Here is a 19428-nt window from a genome sequence, read left to right as displayed (position 1 = left end):
TTCACCAATAGACCAAGGGCCTTTCGACAATATAACTTAATTTCAATTTTATACCCTCCTTAAAATATATACATGTTGAAATTAATATTATAAAAACTCAAATTTAAAACATGATATAATTTGTTATAGAGATTATAATATTAAATAATTCATTTATGTGAATTTTATTTTATAGCAGACTATATCTATATCTGATTGTGGATATCAGCGCGCCCATTGAACCGAGAGTCCGTTTGCTTGTTTTATGCGAGTAAAATTTGCATTCTCAATTTAAAAAATGCATAATGTGCGATGGTGGATTTTTATTATTATTGGACCTCAAATCTGTGCCAAAACCCTAACTGCGTTCGAGATCTGGAGTTCCATTCCGAGCCGTTACTATATATAGCTGAGGATTAAACTGCACCTTATTGCAAAGAGTCAACCTTTGCCAGGAAATGAACTGAAAAATCCCCAAACCACTAAACTTAGTGTAGGTTGGTACCTGTATGAAAATGGTAATACTCTGAAAGTAGTTTTAATTGGGCGAAGATGAGTCTGGCACTCGTGCAGGGATATTCTTCTGATGAGGAAGAGCAGCCTCAGCAGTTCATTTGGTCTGATAGTGACGACGAAAACCCAACCCGAAAAGAAGAAACATTCCCTAAACACAGCACTCCACTAACTGAAAAACAATCTGCTGGCTCCTTGTTGCCTTCGGCTTTTCAAGCATTTTCTGAGGTATCCATTTAATTAAAAAAAATTGAAATCCGAACTTGACTGAATTTCGAATTATATTGTTATTATTAGTTAGGGTATGGATTGTTTTTTGTTTAAATATTACTGCAAAATTCAGCATTCTGGGTAGCTTAGTTTGTCCTTTGTACTCCACTGGATATGCGGCATCTTGAGTTGGGTACAATTATTTTATCACTCAATTTGCCCTCTTTTTATTGGGAATTTGAGCACAACCTAAGGTGGGCTTAAATTCGACTACACTCAGACTTAGATGCTATATTTTACTCAATTTCAACATTGGAATATGTTCATGGATGATTTGAGCGCAGTGCTTAGCTGTAAAAAATGATAATTTTAGATCAGACAACAAAATTTCCCTAAGGGCATTTTGTTCAGTCCTTTTTCAGTTCTCGCTGCTCCTAACTAATTGTTCTATTTCGTTTTTCTTTGACAATATATGCAAGCTATTTCGTACATTACTTTGAGGTAACTAATTCAAATTTCAATGGTACCTAACTCAGATGTTTATTTAATTAACCATTTTTGTAAATTTAAATTTCTGGGATACACAAGACAACGAAAATGTAATTAATTGAACCATAGGGTGATGAATCCAAATTCTCCTTAAGCAATTGTTTTTGTGCCCCTTCCAACTATCTGTCTTGCCCATGTCAAATTTTCATGGTATCCAACTCTAGATTTCGGTATAGTTTCTAAATTTTGCAGTATTCAACCGGGAAGTATCTGACACATCCTAGGGAATATATAATAGTTGGCCATCATTTTTTATATTTTCCTATTATGCACAATATGATGTTTTTCTATTGTAAAATTGATATTTGAAGAAAAACTCGAGACTTAAGTTCTTAAGTTCTGGAAAATACACTGGAACTTGTCTGCATTGATGCATAGATTTGGGTCACTCTAGATTATACTCTATAGTTGTTGCATCACAACCTCACTACATTTCCACTGGAGTGGTTGGCTTCCTTATTGTGGCGACAAGAAATTGGACTCTGTTCATGCTTTTGAAAGTAACGTCCATTATTTTTGATGTGATTATAATGATAATTTGTTAATTGAACAACTCAAATGTCTGAAACTCTTGTGAAAAGTTAGGTTATTTTCATTTTGTATCTATGGGTTAACTTGCTACATCTCTGTATCGCTTATGTTTCTGGGCCTATTGTATGGACTATCCTTGTGAACAGTTAGATATTTGTTAAAACAAAGATTCCTAAAAATCCTCAGTAACTAATACACGGCTATGTGATTTCCACTAGGAAATACAATTCTGAAGTAGTTGCAGAGTCTTCATTTAACTTTAATTTTGTGGCCTGGAGACTGAAAGTTATTGAACATAAGTTGGATTTAATTTCTAACTCTGGGTTCTGACAGGTTACGGGCCCTCCTGAATTCCTGAATAATAGTGCATTAGAGCCAATACCAACCAGGCCTTCTCAGAGGAAAAATGCTTTTGGAGGATGGCAAGGTGCGAAAGGTTCCAAGGCAAAGAAAGAGCACCCAGCTGGTATGTCATTCTGAAGCTAAAGTTGCATAGTCTTGCAGATTCATTTTATTAAATCCGATAATGCCTTTCTACACTTCCAAAGTCTTCGTGATAATGTTATTATTTTGTCTGATAGGTTACTGAGTTTTTCTATGCACCCTTTTTTGTTTGAGCCTTCTGTTTCTTTTCTAACACTATACTGCTTAGATTATCTCCAAACTTTTGCCAAGGTTAAACTCATGATAAATTCTGTATAGACATCACTGTAAGCCCATGTTACTTGAAAATTTTGGAAATGGATGTGTGGAGGAACCCAGGAAACAAAAGTGTCTTAAATAGGGAAGGCTACTGTAGGATAATTAAAAACTTATGGTAGACTTCTTAATGAAATGACAGGAACAATATTTGAAACTGCAGAACCTTGTAGAAATAATTAGAAATAGACTATAGTATTAAGAATATTCAGAAATTCCTGGAAACATATGGCATATTCTGCAATTATACTTCCAAACGTCCAGTGCATGGGATGACAACTGCTTGAAACATTTCTCAAAATTCATTCAATATTTTGGAAATTTCTCAGAATAAAACTTTGGAAGCGTATAAATCTATTTTCCATAGGGGCAAGTGCCTACCTCCCATCCTTGTATCCCTGTGCCCACTGCCATCCAGCGACACAGGGATGTTAAGAGATCAGCCCGTGCAGTCTCCTGCCCTCTAGAAAAACTAGGGACACACTCCCTTTTCATTCATATTAATAAAAAGTAAAAAAAACATTTTTCTGAAAGAACAGAGAAAAATCTTTAGTATCCTTCAGATGTTTTGGTTATACAGAGTAACTGATGATGCATAATAGCATATTATTTGTTCAATATTTCTACCAGTGTTACAGGACTCTGCGAGTCCCTAGGTGAGGCAGCCTTCTAGAGGCTGGTTGCCTCTGGACTTTGACTCGCAGATTCTATGGACTTTCCTGACTTGGAGAGTCCTGTGGCCAGGGCCAGCTAAGCCATAGAGTACAAACTAAATATTTTTTACTTTTAATATTTTTTGGGGCTTTTGTGATCGTATTGCGATATTGAGTTTCAAAAATTTGTAATGGTTATTTCCAATAAGGCAATCAATATGGAGTGGTAAAAAATGTGTTGCATGTAGCAGGTATAAAACATAAAAATTTGTCTGGAAAGCAGCTTACAAAAAGGAGTTCGCTAAATTTTTTGCCAAAATAGTAGCATCGTATTGTAATCTGTAATCACAAAGTCCTGGAACCAGTTATTAAGCATTTAAAACAGCACTATCAAATTTGAGAGAATTGCAAATTTGCAACAAATAAAATGCTTTCCTTTTGAAGAATTGGACATCTCCAAAACAATAAAAGAGTAGTTATAAGGTTTGTAAAAGATTGAAAAAAAATGTCAATTAATTTGGCCATTTGATAAAGTTAAAATGTGATGTCATTTGAGCAATTCTGTAGTTGATATCATTCCAAAAATTCATAATGATCTTTCTATTCTACTAAGAACAATTCTTTTTAGTGAAGCAATTATGAAATAACTTGTATGGTAGAATAATATAATATGAATTCTTTTGTAAACACTTGAAAACAAAGTGCCACATCGAGGGAGCAACCTTGTAATCCACTTCAAGGGAGATGCCACCAACAGTCTTCAACATGAATACAATGCTCAACAAGATGATGATAAATAATCTATAGTATCTACTATTACCTTTAATACTTTTAGTTTAACTTATTCCTTTAGAAATTTGCATTGATACTATGTCATCAATATAAACTTGTGCATGTGTGCATAGTAGCTTTTATGTATCTCAATTATTGTATTTTTGATGTTGATTGACTAAATGATGCATGAAAAGAGTTTTAAATCGTAAAAAATATTTGAATTTTTTGGGTTTTCAATTTGCCGAGTTCAGACACCAAGTCCCAGTCGCAGTCTGAGCCCAAAACCCACTTGTTGAGTCTGCGTCTTGTAACACTAGTTTTGACATCCTCTGCTAATGCCAGGGGCCATTGTAGTTAGTTAGTTAGATATGTAGCTACAACAATTTTTTTGGGGGATTGGTATGTCTAGACTCCATACAATAGTTTGCAGGCTATCCAAGTACTCTTTGGGTTGCCGAGTTCTCTATTGTTTTTTGTTGGGCGAGTTTGCACAAGTTTAATTGTTGTGATTTTATAAGACACAAAAAACCATGGGTAAAAATGCCAATGCAGGTAAAATGCTGGTTAAAATGTGTTTTTCACATTTTTTTTTGCTATGAAACCATGCATTTTGTCTTTCAAGATGTCAACTTTTAAATTTAATACAATTTGTAATTGAATTTAACGAAAAGAAATATGATGCTTTAAGAGGTTTTTGTAACAACCTCTTTTTTCAGTTCTTAGCTGACTACTAGCATAACATTGAAATTTAGATAATACTGAGAAGACTTTTATAAAAGTTATGTTCAAGGAGAGTGATTAATGATTGCAACCAGTTTAACCCAAATATCATAGCTAACAATTGAAGGCATCATCAATAAATCTAAATTGAGGATTTTAAGTTTTCCATAACCTAAATTCTGAAACTGGAATCTGCCTAGGGCAACATTTGCAAAACCCACGTTAGTGCACATGTACCACTTAGGGCTTAAAAGTTATACCATTGTATCATAATGACCAATACCATTTAGGGCACCAAATACCACTGTATCGTCCATTTTTCCCATGGCTAATTATGGCAATTAAATATAGTTAAAAGGTATGTTCATATTTGTAATCACATAAATGAAGGACAGTTATAACAACCATCAAGTAAGCCTATCTCATGCATACAGATATATTTCATGTTCAATTGGAAAATCAATTGATTTAATTGTTGTCTGAATACATGGAAGAGGAAATTGATTTCTAATCATGGGAGGGAATAATTGATTAAACGATATTAATCAAACTTACATATCTTCAACTTGTAATTTAAATTCATGAAAGTAAATTACCTGTTAACAACAGATATTTGAATGCATATCTTAGCTCAGTCTTGTGTATGTCTTGGCATCTGGTGGAGAGGAAAAGCATTGCCAAGGGCTTAACATCCCAACTATGGACCCTTGAATATCCCCACACAATCTCAATCAAGAAAGGTCCTCCCTACCTTGGAATCAGGCCCGAGACACCACTGACCCATCATTGAGCATCCCGGTGTTAGAGTATCAACCCACCGCTTGACTTGACAACAAGAATTTATACAAAGGTTTCCATGAGCTAACTTAGTTACTGTTTTATAAATATTATTACTGATTTAATAATTATTCTGTCATGGCAGGATTATTCCCACTCTCTCCCCTTGGATCTTGACCAAATCAATCCTCTTTACTTGGGAGGTTCATAATATACTTTCTGTTTCATGAATACTTATACATTTTCCATTCTTCTTGCCAGTTTCGGCCTATGGTGTCATAAGTGGATTGCACTTCTATTTTGATTAATATTTAAAAACATATGGAGCAGTACCCCATCTTAAGTATATATAAATAATATCCCTATATGGAATCAGCACTAGTGTAAAACTTATTAAATTTGAATTCAGATTTATTAAAGGTCTAGCATATTGAAATCAGCATAATGCTTTGAAAATCATTAGGCTCTGGGTTATAAATTTAATGATATGGGCCGGCTTTAAGCATTAAGTGACAAGATTAGATAATAAATCATAAGCGAGATATACTACAATTAAAACAAGGAGAATGACCTGATTTAGTTGGCACAGCTTGAGATATATAATTTTGGTACATGCCCGAGCTCCAAACTTCCAATAGTATCCCAAGGTGTAACATTGTTTTGATTCACAAACTTGGCATAGACAAAGCATTGCTGCCGTTTTATATCCACCCTCTTGAGTTCGAGCAAAGACGACAACTATCAATGGTTTTCTTGAGATTGAGCAGAACCAAACAATATTAATGACTTGCTCCATATCAAGTAGAGATGAACAATATCAAGAATGGACTGTGGTGTGGAAATGTGAAAAAAGAAGTAAACGCCGAGCTCCAACATAAAGAGCATATATTTCAAATAAGAAGGGGGGCCAAGAAAAGAAAAGACCACCACGGCATGCTTAGTTATGAATAAATATTGAGGTGGCAAGGGATAATGCATGGTCTCCAATTTTATTATGAAAAGTGATTAACATAAAGCCCGATGTCTAAAAGGGTCATGGAAAAATAGGTGGCTGCTCTATAACAAATGAATTTTCACAACCAAATTAAAACACCTACTTAACTGATTTAATAAGTAACTGATTCCATTTCACATGACAATGACTTTCATTAATTAAATTTAACTAGGATAAAGAAACTGATTTCTATTCTAACTGTAATTCATATTCAGCTGATATAATGGATTAAATAAATGAATACATTGCTAACATTTTAATAATTGCTAACTGAAAACATGTTCAGCTGAAAATAAAGCAACGACTATTTCTATATCAACTAATATATGCATTTAATTTATGCCACTAGAAAACTAAATTATCTATTTATTCTTCTATGGATTTAAAGGGTAAAAGTGCAAATTAGAAACATACAGATATAATGGAGGAATTCTTTTATCATGTTGTTCAAGCCTCAGCATTGGTGAGAGGAAAAGCACATACTTATTCCCACACATCCTAACTTAATAGAATGACCCTCCCTACCTCGGGATCAGGCTTGGGATGTTCTTAAGTCTAGCCATCTGAGCTACTCGGTGGTTTGAGTGTCCCATCAGTTATACTTATATAACTGAAGCTGATGGATAAATAAAAAGATCTCATGATTGGCACATATGCCTATAACTACCTTGGCCAAGGATTTCAATTTGGGTTCGTAAACTCGATCTCCACCACTTGACTTGACAACAGATCTCATTATCAGGACATGCATGAGCTATTATGTGCTTTCATTACATAGTTATTTGATTTCATTCTTGGTTCTTGTAGGTTATCTTCACCTCTTCACCTCTTCACCATTCGTGGCTTCTTTGCCGGTGAATCCTAGGTGCTTGAGAGATTATATCCATTCTATTTTATTTACACCTCTTCACCTTTCGTGGCTTCTTTGCCAGTGAATTCCTCGGTGTTTGAGTATTATGATATTATTTACACCTCTGCAAATTGTTTTGGAAACATGGTGATAACACAGGCATGAATATCAATTCATGAAATTCATTAAAGTTTTCCATCTTTTGAATCCATAACTGAAAACAAGCTCAAGGTTACTTGATAGAAAAATCAGAAGGCAAGATATCAATCCCTATGAAGTTCCGACTAAGGGTGAAAGTTACATTTTTATATTACACATTCTACTCAGACTAGTGTTTAAATCATTCAATAGTAGCAATATCAAATAATGGTAGACGTACCAAATAAAGCACTGTCTTCTTGGTATAATATTTAGAAAAGAAAGAAAAGATATCTGACTAAAATTGGATTGGACTTAGCAAAAATCACATGACCCGCAACAAGATGATTTCTTCCTCACACGGTCGGAATTTAATGATCACCCGCGGTATATCCTTTGCTCTGTACTCCTTTCGTTGATGGATTTGAGGGAGAAAGGAATAAATCAGAATTAGAACTTTTGAATCAATATCGTTCTGAGAACGTTATCACTTGGCTTGTTAAGATGTTGTAGCAAATGGAAGAAGAGGTAGAGGCAATGCAGAAAGAAAGGAAAGTTTAAGGAGAATGCAAAAGGGAAAGAAGGAAGTTGTTTCCAAATCAAATCTAGATGTTCTTTTTAACGGTCAGCCGTGACCTTTTGGCTACCATCGGTTATCAAGAAGACTATTCGGATACTTCATAAATTTGAATTTAAAAATGAGAGAAACAAAGAGGGAAAATAATTAAAAAGTTGAAGAGTTTAAATTTTATTTTATTATTATTATATGCTCTTATGTACGTTCATATATGTACATTGATGAGGTGACATCATTAGATTATATAATTATAATTTATTGGTGCCACTTCATTTTTATGTGTTCGTATTTAAGGGTTTATTATATGATAAAATAAGGAGATTTAATATTAATTCTAAGGTATGAATTATATTTTAATTTAGATTACTTTATGTTTTTATTATGTTGTTTTCCAAATAGCTCATGCATGTCCATAATGTAACCTACGGTCAAGTCTTCGTATCCTTTCCAAGGAAGTCTTAGGTCATACTTGCCGATCCTGATGACTAAACCAAATGACCATCCTATTCCGATGATCCCGTTTAGCAATGCTTTCCCCTTCTCCAGTCTTCTCTTGCAATCACCCAATCAAAACATTCTTGCCCACACATTAATTCAAAATATATTGTTAATCATCTAATGACAGTTATAGAGTATTGGTTATTTTATCGTCTATAATAACTAACTCATTTCACATGATCGTGAAAGAAATAATTCGTTATTAGTTGGTACAACATTTATAATTAACTAATTCATTTCATATGATCAAGAAAAGAAATAATCTGTTAACAGTTGATACAATGTATATAATTAACTAACTCGTTTCACATGATCAGGAAAAATAATTCGTTAAACCAACAGTTATGATCAATTTAAAAATTAGGGCAAAATTTGGGATGTAACATGCCCAATAATTAAAAAATGACAATAGTCAAGATGGAAAAAAATATAAACATAAAGGTGGCAACATTAGCCATACCCATGCCTTAGTATATTAATATCGTTCTTACATTTATGCTTGTCTGGGTAACTTTAATGTGTGTATATACATATGTACATAAATATACATGTATATGCCAAATATTGAGATTGCGCGCGCACACACACACATATGTACGTACCCATTTTATACCCACACAAGTATGAGTATAGGCACGATATTACTATACTAAGACGTGATCTTATAACAAGTTCACTGAGACTCATCCATATAATGAAGGTAATATTTCTTATTGAGTTTATAATGTTTTTAATTTAATAGGTTATCTCATGGTCATCCTTTGTACTTCTTGCTTGTCTAGCCATTTCATCCTTGCTCGAGGTGGTCAAGGCACATACCTGTTGACTCAATGGTAGGTGGTGCCCTCGTGCCCAACTCTTTTCTGACATTTGTCCCCCCTTCGATGCACCCCTGTAGGGAAGAAATTCTCCATGATATTATCATATTCCTCAATATTATCACAATTACTATAACAAATTATTATTCATAACCATCATCAAGGCTAACCACCATTTCACTTCTTACGAATTCATGATGAATAACCAACTTTCCAAGATAACATTAAAATATCATCATAACGGTTAACTAGCACGTCAACTTCATATGAAATTGTAACGTTTCACCATCTTACCATTTCACATTATCGTAACTAATTTTACTTGTCAACTGACTTCACATGAAATCTCAACGGCTATATGGTCATTTTAAAAATTGAGCCAAAAACTCTAAGTTCTCCAAGTCCAAGTATGCGAACTATGCTCCATACTATATAGATATTTATACTTATTAGCCTAATAACAGCAATACTGAAATATTTTTGCATTTCAAAATACTTAAAAATAAATAAATAAATGTTTAAGCATTAAATTTAAATATATTGAGTATTGATAATAACTAATTACATTATAAGCTCTAATAAATATTTTCAATTTAAACTATATTATTTTTACTTGATTTTTAATAACAAATTAAAAAAAGCTAGAACGAGGCCTTCAAGAGCCACATTGACTGTGGCCAACCCTTATTGTATAAAGACAAATTGATTCTGTTAGCCTGCATAATTTATTTTTTCCATGAAATGTGATGGCAAAACAAAAATTATAATGCAAAGAAAAAGCAATATATAAAGAATTTATAAGACTAGTTCACAAAGGGCTTGCTTTGGGAATGGGATTGGGCCCTGGATTTGCTCATGTATATCCCTGTATATATTGACTGAACCGATGGCTGAAGTCCTTGCCTTGTATTGCCATTCCATACAGCAATACTGAAATAACAGCAACACTGAAATGTTTTTGCATTTCAAAATACTTAAAAATAAATAAATAAATGTTTAAGCGTTAAATTTAAATATATTGAGTATTGATAATAACTAATTACATTATAAGCTCTAATAAATATTTTCAATTTAAACTATATTATTTTTACTTGATTTTTAATACTTAAAAGCTAGAACCAGGCCTTAAAGAGTCACATTGGCTGTGGCCAACCCTTATTGTATAAAGACAAATTGATGCTGTTAGCCTGCATAATTTATTTTTTCCATGAAATGTGATGGCAAAACAAAAATTATAATGCAAAGAAAAAGCAATATATAAAGAATTTATAAGACTAGTTCACAAAGGGCTTGCTTTGGGAATGGGATTGGGCCCTGGATTTGCTCATGTATATCCCTGTATATATTGACTGAACCGATGGCTGAAGTCCTTGCCTTGTGTTGCCATTCCATACAACAAATATAAGAATTTTGCATTCTAAAGCACAAGCACACATCCTTACATTGGGATTGTCAAGTCAGGAAAGGAGGGTGTGGCTTATGATCAAAGATGGGGTGGTAAAGGGGTTAGCGTTTAAGGCAAGGTTAGCTTCTTCTCTTTAGATTGTACCAAGTCTGGGAAGGTAGTCCCGAGGCTCTTGTGAGGTAATTTAACAGAGATTAAATAAACAAAAGTGAACCGTAAGGACCACCTCACCCCATGTAGATAAAGCTATTGAAAAAGTGTCCCCTTTTTTAGAATAAGAGCTTGCTAGCTCAAATATGAAAACTTCCTATAAACAAGACAAGACTGTCATATATCAGTTATATACCTAATGACATTCGCATTTGAAAAGCTTACTTTAGGTATGACAGTCCAAATTGTGAAACATCAATGCAAACCTTCAATTGAATTTTCAGTGATGGGCTCTCAAATTGTAGGATCATTTCTTAAAATGGGGCTTGAAAAGCTGAATAGAACTGTGTTTCTACTGTAATTATGAAATGATTTGTGTTATGTATGTATGTTTTTGATGGCAATGAGAGAGCAGGAGGTAAAAAGATTGGTGTCTTTATCCAATCTAGGTTACAGAGTATAGTTTGTAACAAGGAAACCTTTGCAAGGATAATAAGGTTACTCATCAGCTATAAGAACTTGAGTACTGCAACTAGGTTGTAAAGACATTTACAGTTGCTGGGCTGTATTTATATATCAAAGCACTAAGCCAACTGGATGAAGCATACTTGAGTAAATCTTCATTAATTATCTAAGTTGCCGGTTTGGATTTTGGTTCGAGATTCAAGTTTGAAATTCATTCAAATTTTTTGGGGTTGGGTTCGGATTCATTTTGGGTTTGCCCATACAAGAATAAATGTTTTAAAACACACTCGTGTGTGTGTGTGTGTGTGTGTGTGTGTGTGTGTGTGTGTGTGTGTGTAATGTACTTATGTACAGCAGCAAATAAGTTCATAGACCACTATGCTAATATTAAATTAACATAGCAAAATACACCACCATATCAATGTTTCAGTTAAAAAACAGTAATGTCAACATTAATAATCAGCCATCATTGATCAAATATCATCAAAAACCATCAAGTAAATCATCATCATCCTGCTGTTACAAATCAGAAGCACAAGAAGTAATGCTATAGGTCTACTTAAGGTCAAGGTTGTGATTTTTGCCACATTGTAACCTTCACACATTAACTATCATACTGGATGATTCAAAGAAAGTAGCTTTGGATCAGACTGGATGAAGCCAAGAAAGCAAGCTTTGGATCCAAAATCATCCACGGTAAAGATCTCTTTAGATTTTGTTCAATCCATTGTTTTCTATACATGTTAGGCTATATGTACAAATTATGGTATTACATACATTCCATAATAGATGCGTGGGACTTTTATACATCTCAAATTCAAAGTAAACAAAACGGTGTATTTCGACCAAGTTCTCTTAAGTTATCCTAAATTCTGTCTGGGTTCCTCTGCTGGAAACCAAAGTCACCCAAAAGTTGTCTAATTTTTGCCAGGGTTTCCTCTCAATGAATTCCCAGCAACATATGGTCTCTGAAGCAGACCTTTGACAGAATCTGACAAGGACCAGACTTTTGAGAGAATTGAACCAGCAATTCCTAGGTCTTGGAGAGAATCTGGTAACTTAGTTAATTATCCAAGAGTAATCAGTAATACTATCTACAACATGATGTTGAAAATCTTTGATAAGAGCTATTTAGAGATCTTATAATCAGTATGCTGATTAACAAAGCGTGCTCATTGTATCATTTAGCAACTGTAATTGAAGGAAACCTATCATGGTTCAAACATTAAAACCAATTCAAATGAAGAGATCCAAAACAAGATATTTGCATTAAATGGTTTTCAAATGTTTACAATGCATGCATTCTTGCACAAAGAACTAGTCTATATTCAAATCTAAATTACTTGTTGAAAAAAAAAGTTAAAACCATGGAATCCAAACTTCTTTGACCAAGAACATATCTGTGTCAAGTATATCAGTTCAAGGAGCAAACTGAATGCTGCAATGACAGCATTCAGAATTTAATGTCCACAGATTTCAGTGCTCATGAGCTGAAATAAAATGTGTAAACACAGTGACTGCCTCAACTCAGTTATTTGCTGCGATAAACATATAATGTCACTAAGGTCTTGTTGGCTAAATTTTTTTGTAAGTCACTGAAACTGCAACTTACAAAATTGTGACTTTAAACAACTGTGTAGTGAGTTAAATCTCTCTTCTCAGCAATAGGGGAGGCTCCCTTCTTGCCATAGGTGGCTTCAACATGAACTTAACTGAAATTACAAAAAGGCGGTTCTCTTAATCAACTCCTCTTTTTTCAGGAATGATTTGCATACATCTACAACTTTCAAATTTTTTAAAAAGTGCCTTACTGCTACAATAATACCAGTGACTCTAGAATTGATGTAAGAACAACACTAGTGGTAGTAGTTTAATTTTTATATTTTGTGGAATAAGTACAAGAACCCAAAGTCTCCTGTGATTATTCTAAATTAAGGCTCAAGTAGAATATCTAGTAAGGCACAAAGTCTCTTATCGGATACTATCAAACTTAATAAAAACAGATTTTTAATTGAAGCCTAAGGACTTTAGCTCTAAGTAATTGTATCTACTACTATCTATTACAATTTATCCTCCTGCAACACAAAGTCTTCAAAATTTCAAATTGGCTCTGAATGCAATGGGCAGCTCAAAATCTACACAATTGAATTCAAATCCCCCTTCAACAAAACATTAAAATTCACAATCAATATCTATAAAATGTTGTCACATAACACCTTGAATCAACACAAAGTTTGAAAGAAAGTTGCCCGTTTTATTGAAAGAACTTTGATCTACATTCCAGCACAAAGTCTTAGAGCACATATACAAATTGGCAGAATTTTCTTGCATTGCCAAAAGATGATTATTTACAATGAGCTCCCTCCTTTATATAGGAAAAGAGTGGAGAGAAAGGTGGAGAACGAAGGGGAAAACCCTTAAACACCTTTACTTATTTTCTAACAAACTAACTAACTTTGACCTATTCAAAGTTACATGCCAAATGCACTTGCAACCTGATTACATGTTACTACTTTGCACATGATATTATCACATGCAATTACAACTTGTTTTTCCATTACACGTAATATGTCGATTACAAATTACAAATGGATGATGAAAAATTTAAAGTGCTTGGCAAGACAGGACTTCTAATATATCATCCCTTTTTGGTTTTCATGCTGCTATAGGATGGTCAATGGTTGATGTGCTCAGGTTTGGTGGAAGCATCTTGATCTGGAACACGAACTTGCATCCTTAATCGTTTTGTAGTATGATGGTGGTTGTCTCTTGAAAAACATATTTGTTTCTTTCCATCTTTGTCTTGCAAACATTTTATGCATATAATCATTCTCTCATCTCATTGTAGGCTCCATCATGTGATCATTCTTGCCTCATGTCCCCCTTTCTTCTTTGCATGCATGATTGAAGGGCTTTTAAGCAATGAAGGATGAAGAAATTTAGGTTAAACTAACCCTTTAAATGAAAATGCATGATTGAAGGGCTTTTAAGCAATGAAAGATGAAGAAATTTAGGTTAAACCAACCCTTTAAATGAAAAAACTTAAAAAACAAGGTTTTTTGGGAGCATTGCATATGGAGTATGACTGTGAACTTTTGGGACAGTATATGAATGTATGTGTTTGAGCTCAAAATGTGTGCTTATATGGTGGAAAAACCCAAAAATGAGTTTTTGGAGGGCAATGCACGTGTGGAAAGCAAGCTTTATGTGTGAAAAATGCATGGAATGACATCTACTTTATTGTGTTTTCATTAGAAGTAAATGTGCAAGCATATGCGAGCAACCACCACATCATGAGTTTTTAAGTCACATGGCAGCAATATAACAAGTGCGGGTGAAGTGTGTGTTAGCGTGAAGGTGGGCTTTTTGTATGCAAAGCATGTGGCAAATGAGTTCACTTTCTATGATAGTTTATTTCAAGAACAAATTTTTTAAATCCTGACTGCACATACAAGTAAGGTGAAGTGCTTGCACATGCGACTTGGAGAATTTAGACAGAAGATAGAAGGAACACATCATATACAAAACAAATGCAAATCTGAAAATGAAATGAAGGGATTTGCAGACAAAGAAAATGGAATACACATATACAACTCTGCGCTATGACATTCACAAGAAATTTTACCTCTTTTCACCAAAAATGAGAGAAGTATTTTTAAATCTTTGTGCAAAATCTGAAGCAAATCCAAGAGATTTTTGAATTTAGAATAATTGCATGAATCCGAGTAAAATAGGCTTACAATCTTGACTCAATCTTTGCAAAATGAATGCATTCTTGAGTCAAAATTCGTAGTTTGCCAAGTGTAGAAAGTTGGAGATTTAAAATGTATCAAAATAGCAACTGTTTTGACGAAGCAATATACGATATGCAATGCATATTAAAAATGGCATCTAGGGCATCAAAGGCAACTTAAAAAGAATGATAAGTTGCAAATGATAAACAATACCCAAGAACTCACCTTGGAAGCAAAACATTTGAATTTGATGAAAAAGGCCAAAAATGGGTCATTTTGGGCAAAAACATGTCCTAAAGGGGCTGTTTTGTTACTAAATCCTTTCAAACCTGCACTTTTAAGGAGCCAACATTGATCCTTGAGAGATTTCATGCAAAAACGACCCCATTGGAGGAAAAAATCATAGATTTTTTATTATGAATCTTGTGATTCTTTTCTCCAAAATCCTGTTGCTGCTGAAAATGCCCAAAATAATTGGGTTTTTGAAAGTAAAAAACACATGCTTTCCTCTCAAAAATTGCCACACAAGCTTGTTTGATAAAAAACACATTTAAAAGTGAGTATAGATGGGTTTTTAATGCCAAAACATGTGCTTTTGCTCTCCAAATCCCCACTTTATGAGTTTCTAGTGCAAACGAAAGTAAAGGCGTATTTTTAGAATGCAAAAGCACTTTTGCTTTTATATTCCCCACCATTATGAGTTTGTAGTGTTAGTGCAAGCAATGACATGTTTTTAGAATAGAAAAGCATGTGCTTTTCACTTCAAAAACTCCATGTGTTTTAACATGTCCAATCACCTCTATTGAAGAAGTATAGACGGGTTTTTAAGATGCAAAAACACATACTATTTAAAATACATGTGCTTTTGAGTTCAAATTCTCCACCATTATGCATTTAAATCATAACTCAAGTCAAAAAACACAGTAATGGATTTTTAAAGTGCAATAGCATGTGTTTTTGGGTTCAAATTTCCCACTTATAAGCACTTGAGTGATATAAAAATGTGTTATTGCATATAAAAAGTCCACCTATATGTATTTAGGATGTATATTTTATTGGCAATGAGCTTTTAATAGGTGTTTTGCATATTGATGTATGCTATAGTCTATGAATGATAAAAGCTCCACCTTTCTGCATTTTAATAAATAACTAGAGTTTTCAATAAAGTTATATGAAAATAGACTAAAAAATGCTAAATTTCATAAATTTTTTAAAATTATGATGTCAAAATCCACTTCATATATTATAGAGAATTTTATTTTGTGCAATTGCTAATAAAAAGCCCACTTTTGGAGGATTTTCCTGAAAAACCCCAATTTTTCCTTTATAACTTGGGCTAGACAACTCTGTTTGAGGGCTAGCTATCTCAAAACAAGCAGAATTCCAAGGGCTTTTATCGCAAAGGAAAAGCAAGACTAAAAACTACTAACAAGAAAGGTAAAAGACAAAGAATAGATGTGAAAGTTGCCAAAAATCAAGTGTTAGCAGTTAGAGAAGAAAAACTCTTACCGACAAGCATTGGAGGTTTAACTTTACGGAAACTTTCAAAAAGAACATGCAAACAAGTTATGTAACGTATAATTAAAGGATGATGAACTGCCTTTATAACACCTTATCAATGTGTTGAAACTCGAAACATAGAGGAGACACCTATGAATCCATGAGAAAATTGCATAGGGTTGTCACAATTTGGTGATGTCAAGATTGAGGACAATAGTTCTGCATGTGCACGAACTATCGATCAGATCTGAAAGTACAGCCGAATCCTGGTAGGTGGAGGTTGTAGGGACAGGAAACCAGCAGCTGGGAAACAGCTATAAACAAAGGTCAACATTGAGCAAGCCCTCGTCTAACAGATGCAATACTTAATTGCCCCTTCCTTGATGGGGCATGGCTGAAGATGAGGCTGCGATTGGGAAGTACACAGTAAATATGAACCTCATGGAATAATAGAAACAACTAGCAAATAATTTCTGATGTTAAATGATGAATATGGCAATCAACATCCAGCTGGAATTGATGATGTAACAACAGCAAGTGATGCGAAATCTCTTCCCTAAAGTTGGTGTACTCTAGAATGACTGGAAAATGCAGATTCACCATAAATAATCAATAGACAATCAAATCCAAAGATTGTTACAAGCTACAGTCTCTTGCAATGCAGCAATCAGAAATTCACACAGAAAATGATGATGAAAAGCATCTGGCAACTCATTGAAATCAGTAGTATAACCCTTTCATATGGTGAACAAAAAATTTGCTGGCACATCAAATGGTTCATCTAGGAAAAGTGACACGGATTCCCCAAAATCAGTTCCAATGCCACCTCTGTGTGATGATGCTCTAGATGTGAAAACTGATTCCTTTATATACCTTTCCAATTACTTTATCTAGTTGACTTTCAAAACTGTTTTGATAAAACGTTTGGCATGTTGAAGTCTGTAGCTGCGATAGAGATCTTCATCTCTAACCGTATGACATAGAAATATTCAAATATGTTTGTTATGACTGTTATGGTCATCTTCAGCTGAAAGAGATATTTGTGATCATATTTAAGTTAATATTATGTAAAAAGGCATGTATCATACGTCATGCGAAGAGGCATGTGTGTGGAAATGTGAAGTGTTATATTTGTGGAAATATGAAGGACCCAAAGAGACCTTTCGTTTTAATATGAAGAGTCTCCCTACTTATTATATATGTTGCATCAAGCAAAAGGATTGTACTTTTGAAGTTTATTATCAATAAAAGAGATATTTTGTTGGTGTGGCTGGGTTTTTCCCTTCATTCTAGAAGGGTTTTCCCAGGATAAATGTTTTGTGTCATTTGTATATTGTTTATGTTTTTTTAATTGCTGTTTATCTATATTTCTGGGTCAGAACTTTAACATGGCAATAGAATATGCTAAGAGTTAACATCTAGGATGTTGCCCCTGCATTGCCTAGTAATTCAATTCCTTAGGCCAAAATGCCCCATCACTGCCACTTGTCTTGTATTCAGTGATATAAACTGGTCTTCATGTTCTTTATTCAAAACATGTGTCAACTGACATCTTAACATAGATGAACATACTTGCATCATATTCAAACATCATTCTAACGATATCCAAAATTGTGGCCAATAATTTTTGTTCTGCTAAGCTCGCCGATAAAAAAATTTGAACTGTTAAACTGTTTTCCTGTAATATTCTTGGCCATTTCTCATGATTAACCATTTCCAAAATTCATCATTAATCCAAGTGACCTTACCAGATGATTTTGTTGTCATTAATGACAACATTTATGCCCTAGTTCTGGTCGCTTGCCAAAAACATGTTCTTGAAATGCCATGTGCTTTTGACTGCATTCACGCTTTTAGTTTTTTGAATATATGGAAGTTTCTAGTTGATAGTTTTTGCCTGTTTTGATGTGTATATTGTACAAAATTTAAGAGGTATTCCTGTCATTTAACGATGATCGAAGTGAGCTTTTACAGGTGTTGTTATGGAGGCTAAAGCGCAGTTGGTGGGTATGCATGAACGTGTTCGTAGTGATGTGGAAGGGACTGTATCACAGGGATCCAGCAAAGAAATGCCACCACCCAAGACTATTCTGGCATCAAGTCCTGGTGATAGCCGGCGAACTCCTGGAGCAACCATGCCACCTCCCGAAGATGCTGCAAAGTTATTGGGGTTAGTTGTTTCAGATTATTTAATCTTGCAGTTCATTTGGAGCAGAAAATTTAACGATGAATAGGGATTGACTTTTATCTTTTGTAAATAAAGGATGTGCCTTCAGTGTGGTGTGCCAAAGACCTATTCTAATGCACGAGAAGGTGTAGTATGCCCAGTTTGTGGTGATCGGCCTATTGGGGATCCTAACAAAGAGAAGCAAAAAGGTTCAACAATTAAAGACAGAGAAAAAAATAAGCGAATGAAAGGCCAGTCAAGTCATGCCACATGGAAGAGTGAAACTGAGATGCATCTACGACAACAGTTTGACTAGCAAAGCTACCCGATGAAAGCAAGGATCCAGACATAGTTGTTTCTAACTGTCAAGTTTGATATATTTAAAGCATTTACCAGGGCGGCAATGCTTAGGGCATGTGTTAAATGATACAGAAAATGCACAAGGCATCATCGACTGGGAGATCTTTATATTTAGCATTTGAGGAATATCTTCAAGCTTCATTTGCTACATAATTGTTTGTTCACTGGGATGTCGTACAGCATGATGGTAAAGCTTCAGTTTGACCATCATGAATGCATCGATTGGCAATTATTGGCTTATTATATTACTGAATTAAGATTTACTGATCTATGAGGCAATGCTGAGCTAAGAGTTATTATCTTCTATTGTTTTGGGTATTTGAATTCAAGCATATGACTGCCTAATGAGCCTACTTCCAAGATTTTA

General features: G+C 34.2%; 1 protein-coding gene across 1 annotated transcript; it reads left to right on the top strand.

The window, feature by feature from the left end:
* The first annotated feature begins 409 nt into the window (after window positions 1-409).
* Window positions 410-19365, top strand: LOC149537148 (plant/protein). The gene is made up of 4 exons (XM_089807248.1): window positions 410-720; window positions 2116-2248; window positions 18509-18704; window positions 18798-19365. Exons 1-4 carry the CDS (start codon window positions 532-534, stop codon window positions 19015-19017), a joined length of 738 nt encoding a protein of 245 aa, XP_089663374.1. The 5' UTR covers window positions 410-531; the 3' UTR covers window positions 19018-19365.
* Window positions 19366-19428: the final 63 nt, after the last annotated feature.

Source organism: Cupressus sempervirens, chromosome 10, assembly GCF_028749045.1.
Source record: "Cupressus sempervirens isolate cs-2001-9-10 chromosome 10, ASM2874904v1, whole genome shotgun sequence".
Taxonomy (NCBI): Eukaryota; Viridiplantae; Streptophyta; class Pinopsida; order Cupressales; family Cupressaceae; genus Cupressus; species Cupressus sempervirens.
Note: the sequence above shows the minus strand (reverse complement) of the source record. Positions and strands in the feature narration are given on the sequence as shown.

Excerpts from the sequence above, each read along its gene's own strand:
- LOC149537148 (XM_089807248.1), top strand. The coding sequence starts at position 532 with ATGAGTCTGGCACTCGTGCAGGGATATTCTTCTGATGAGGAAGAGCAG. Across the intron at positions 721-2,115 it reads CTTTTCAAGCATTTTCTGAG|GTTACGGGCCCTCCTGAATT; the intron begins GTATCCATTTAA and ends GGGTTCTGACAG. Across the intron at positions 2,249-18,508 it reads AAAGAAAGAGCACCCAGCTG|GTGTTGTTATGGAGGCTAAA; the intron begins GTATGTCATTCT and ends GAGCTTTTACAG.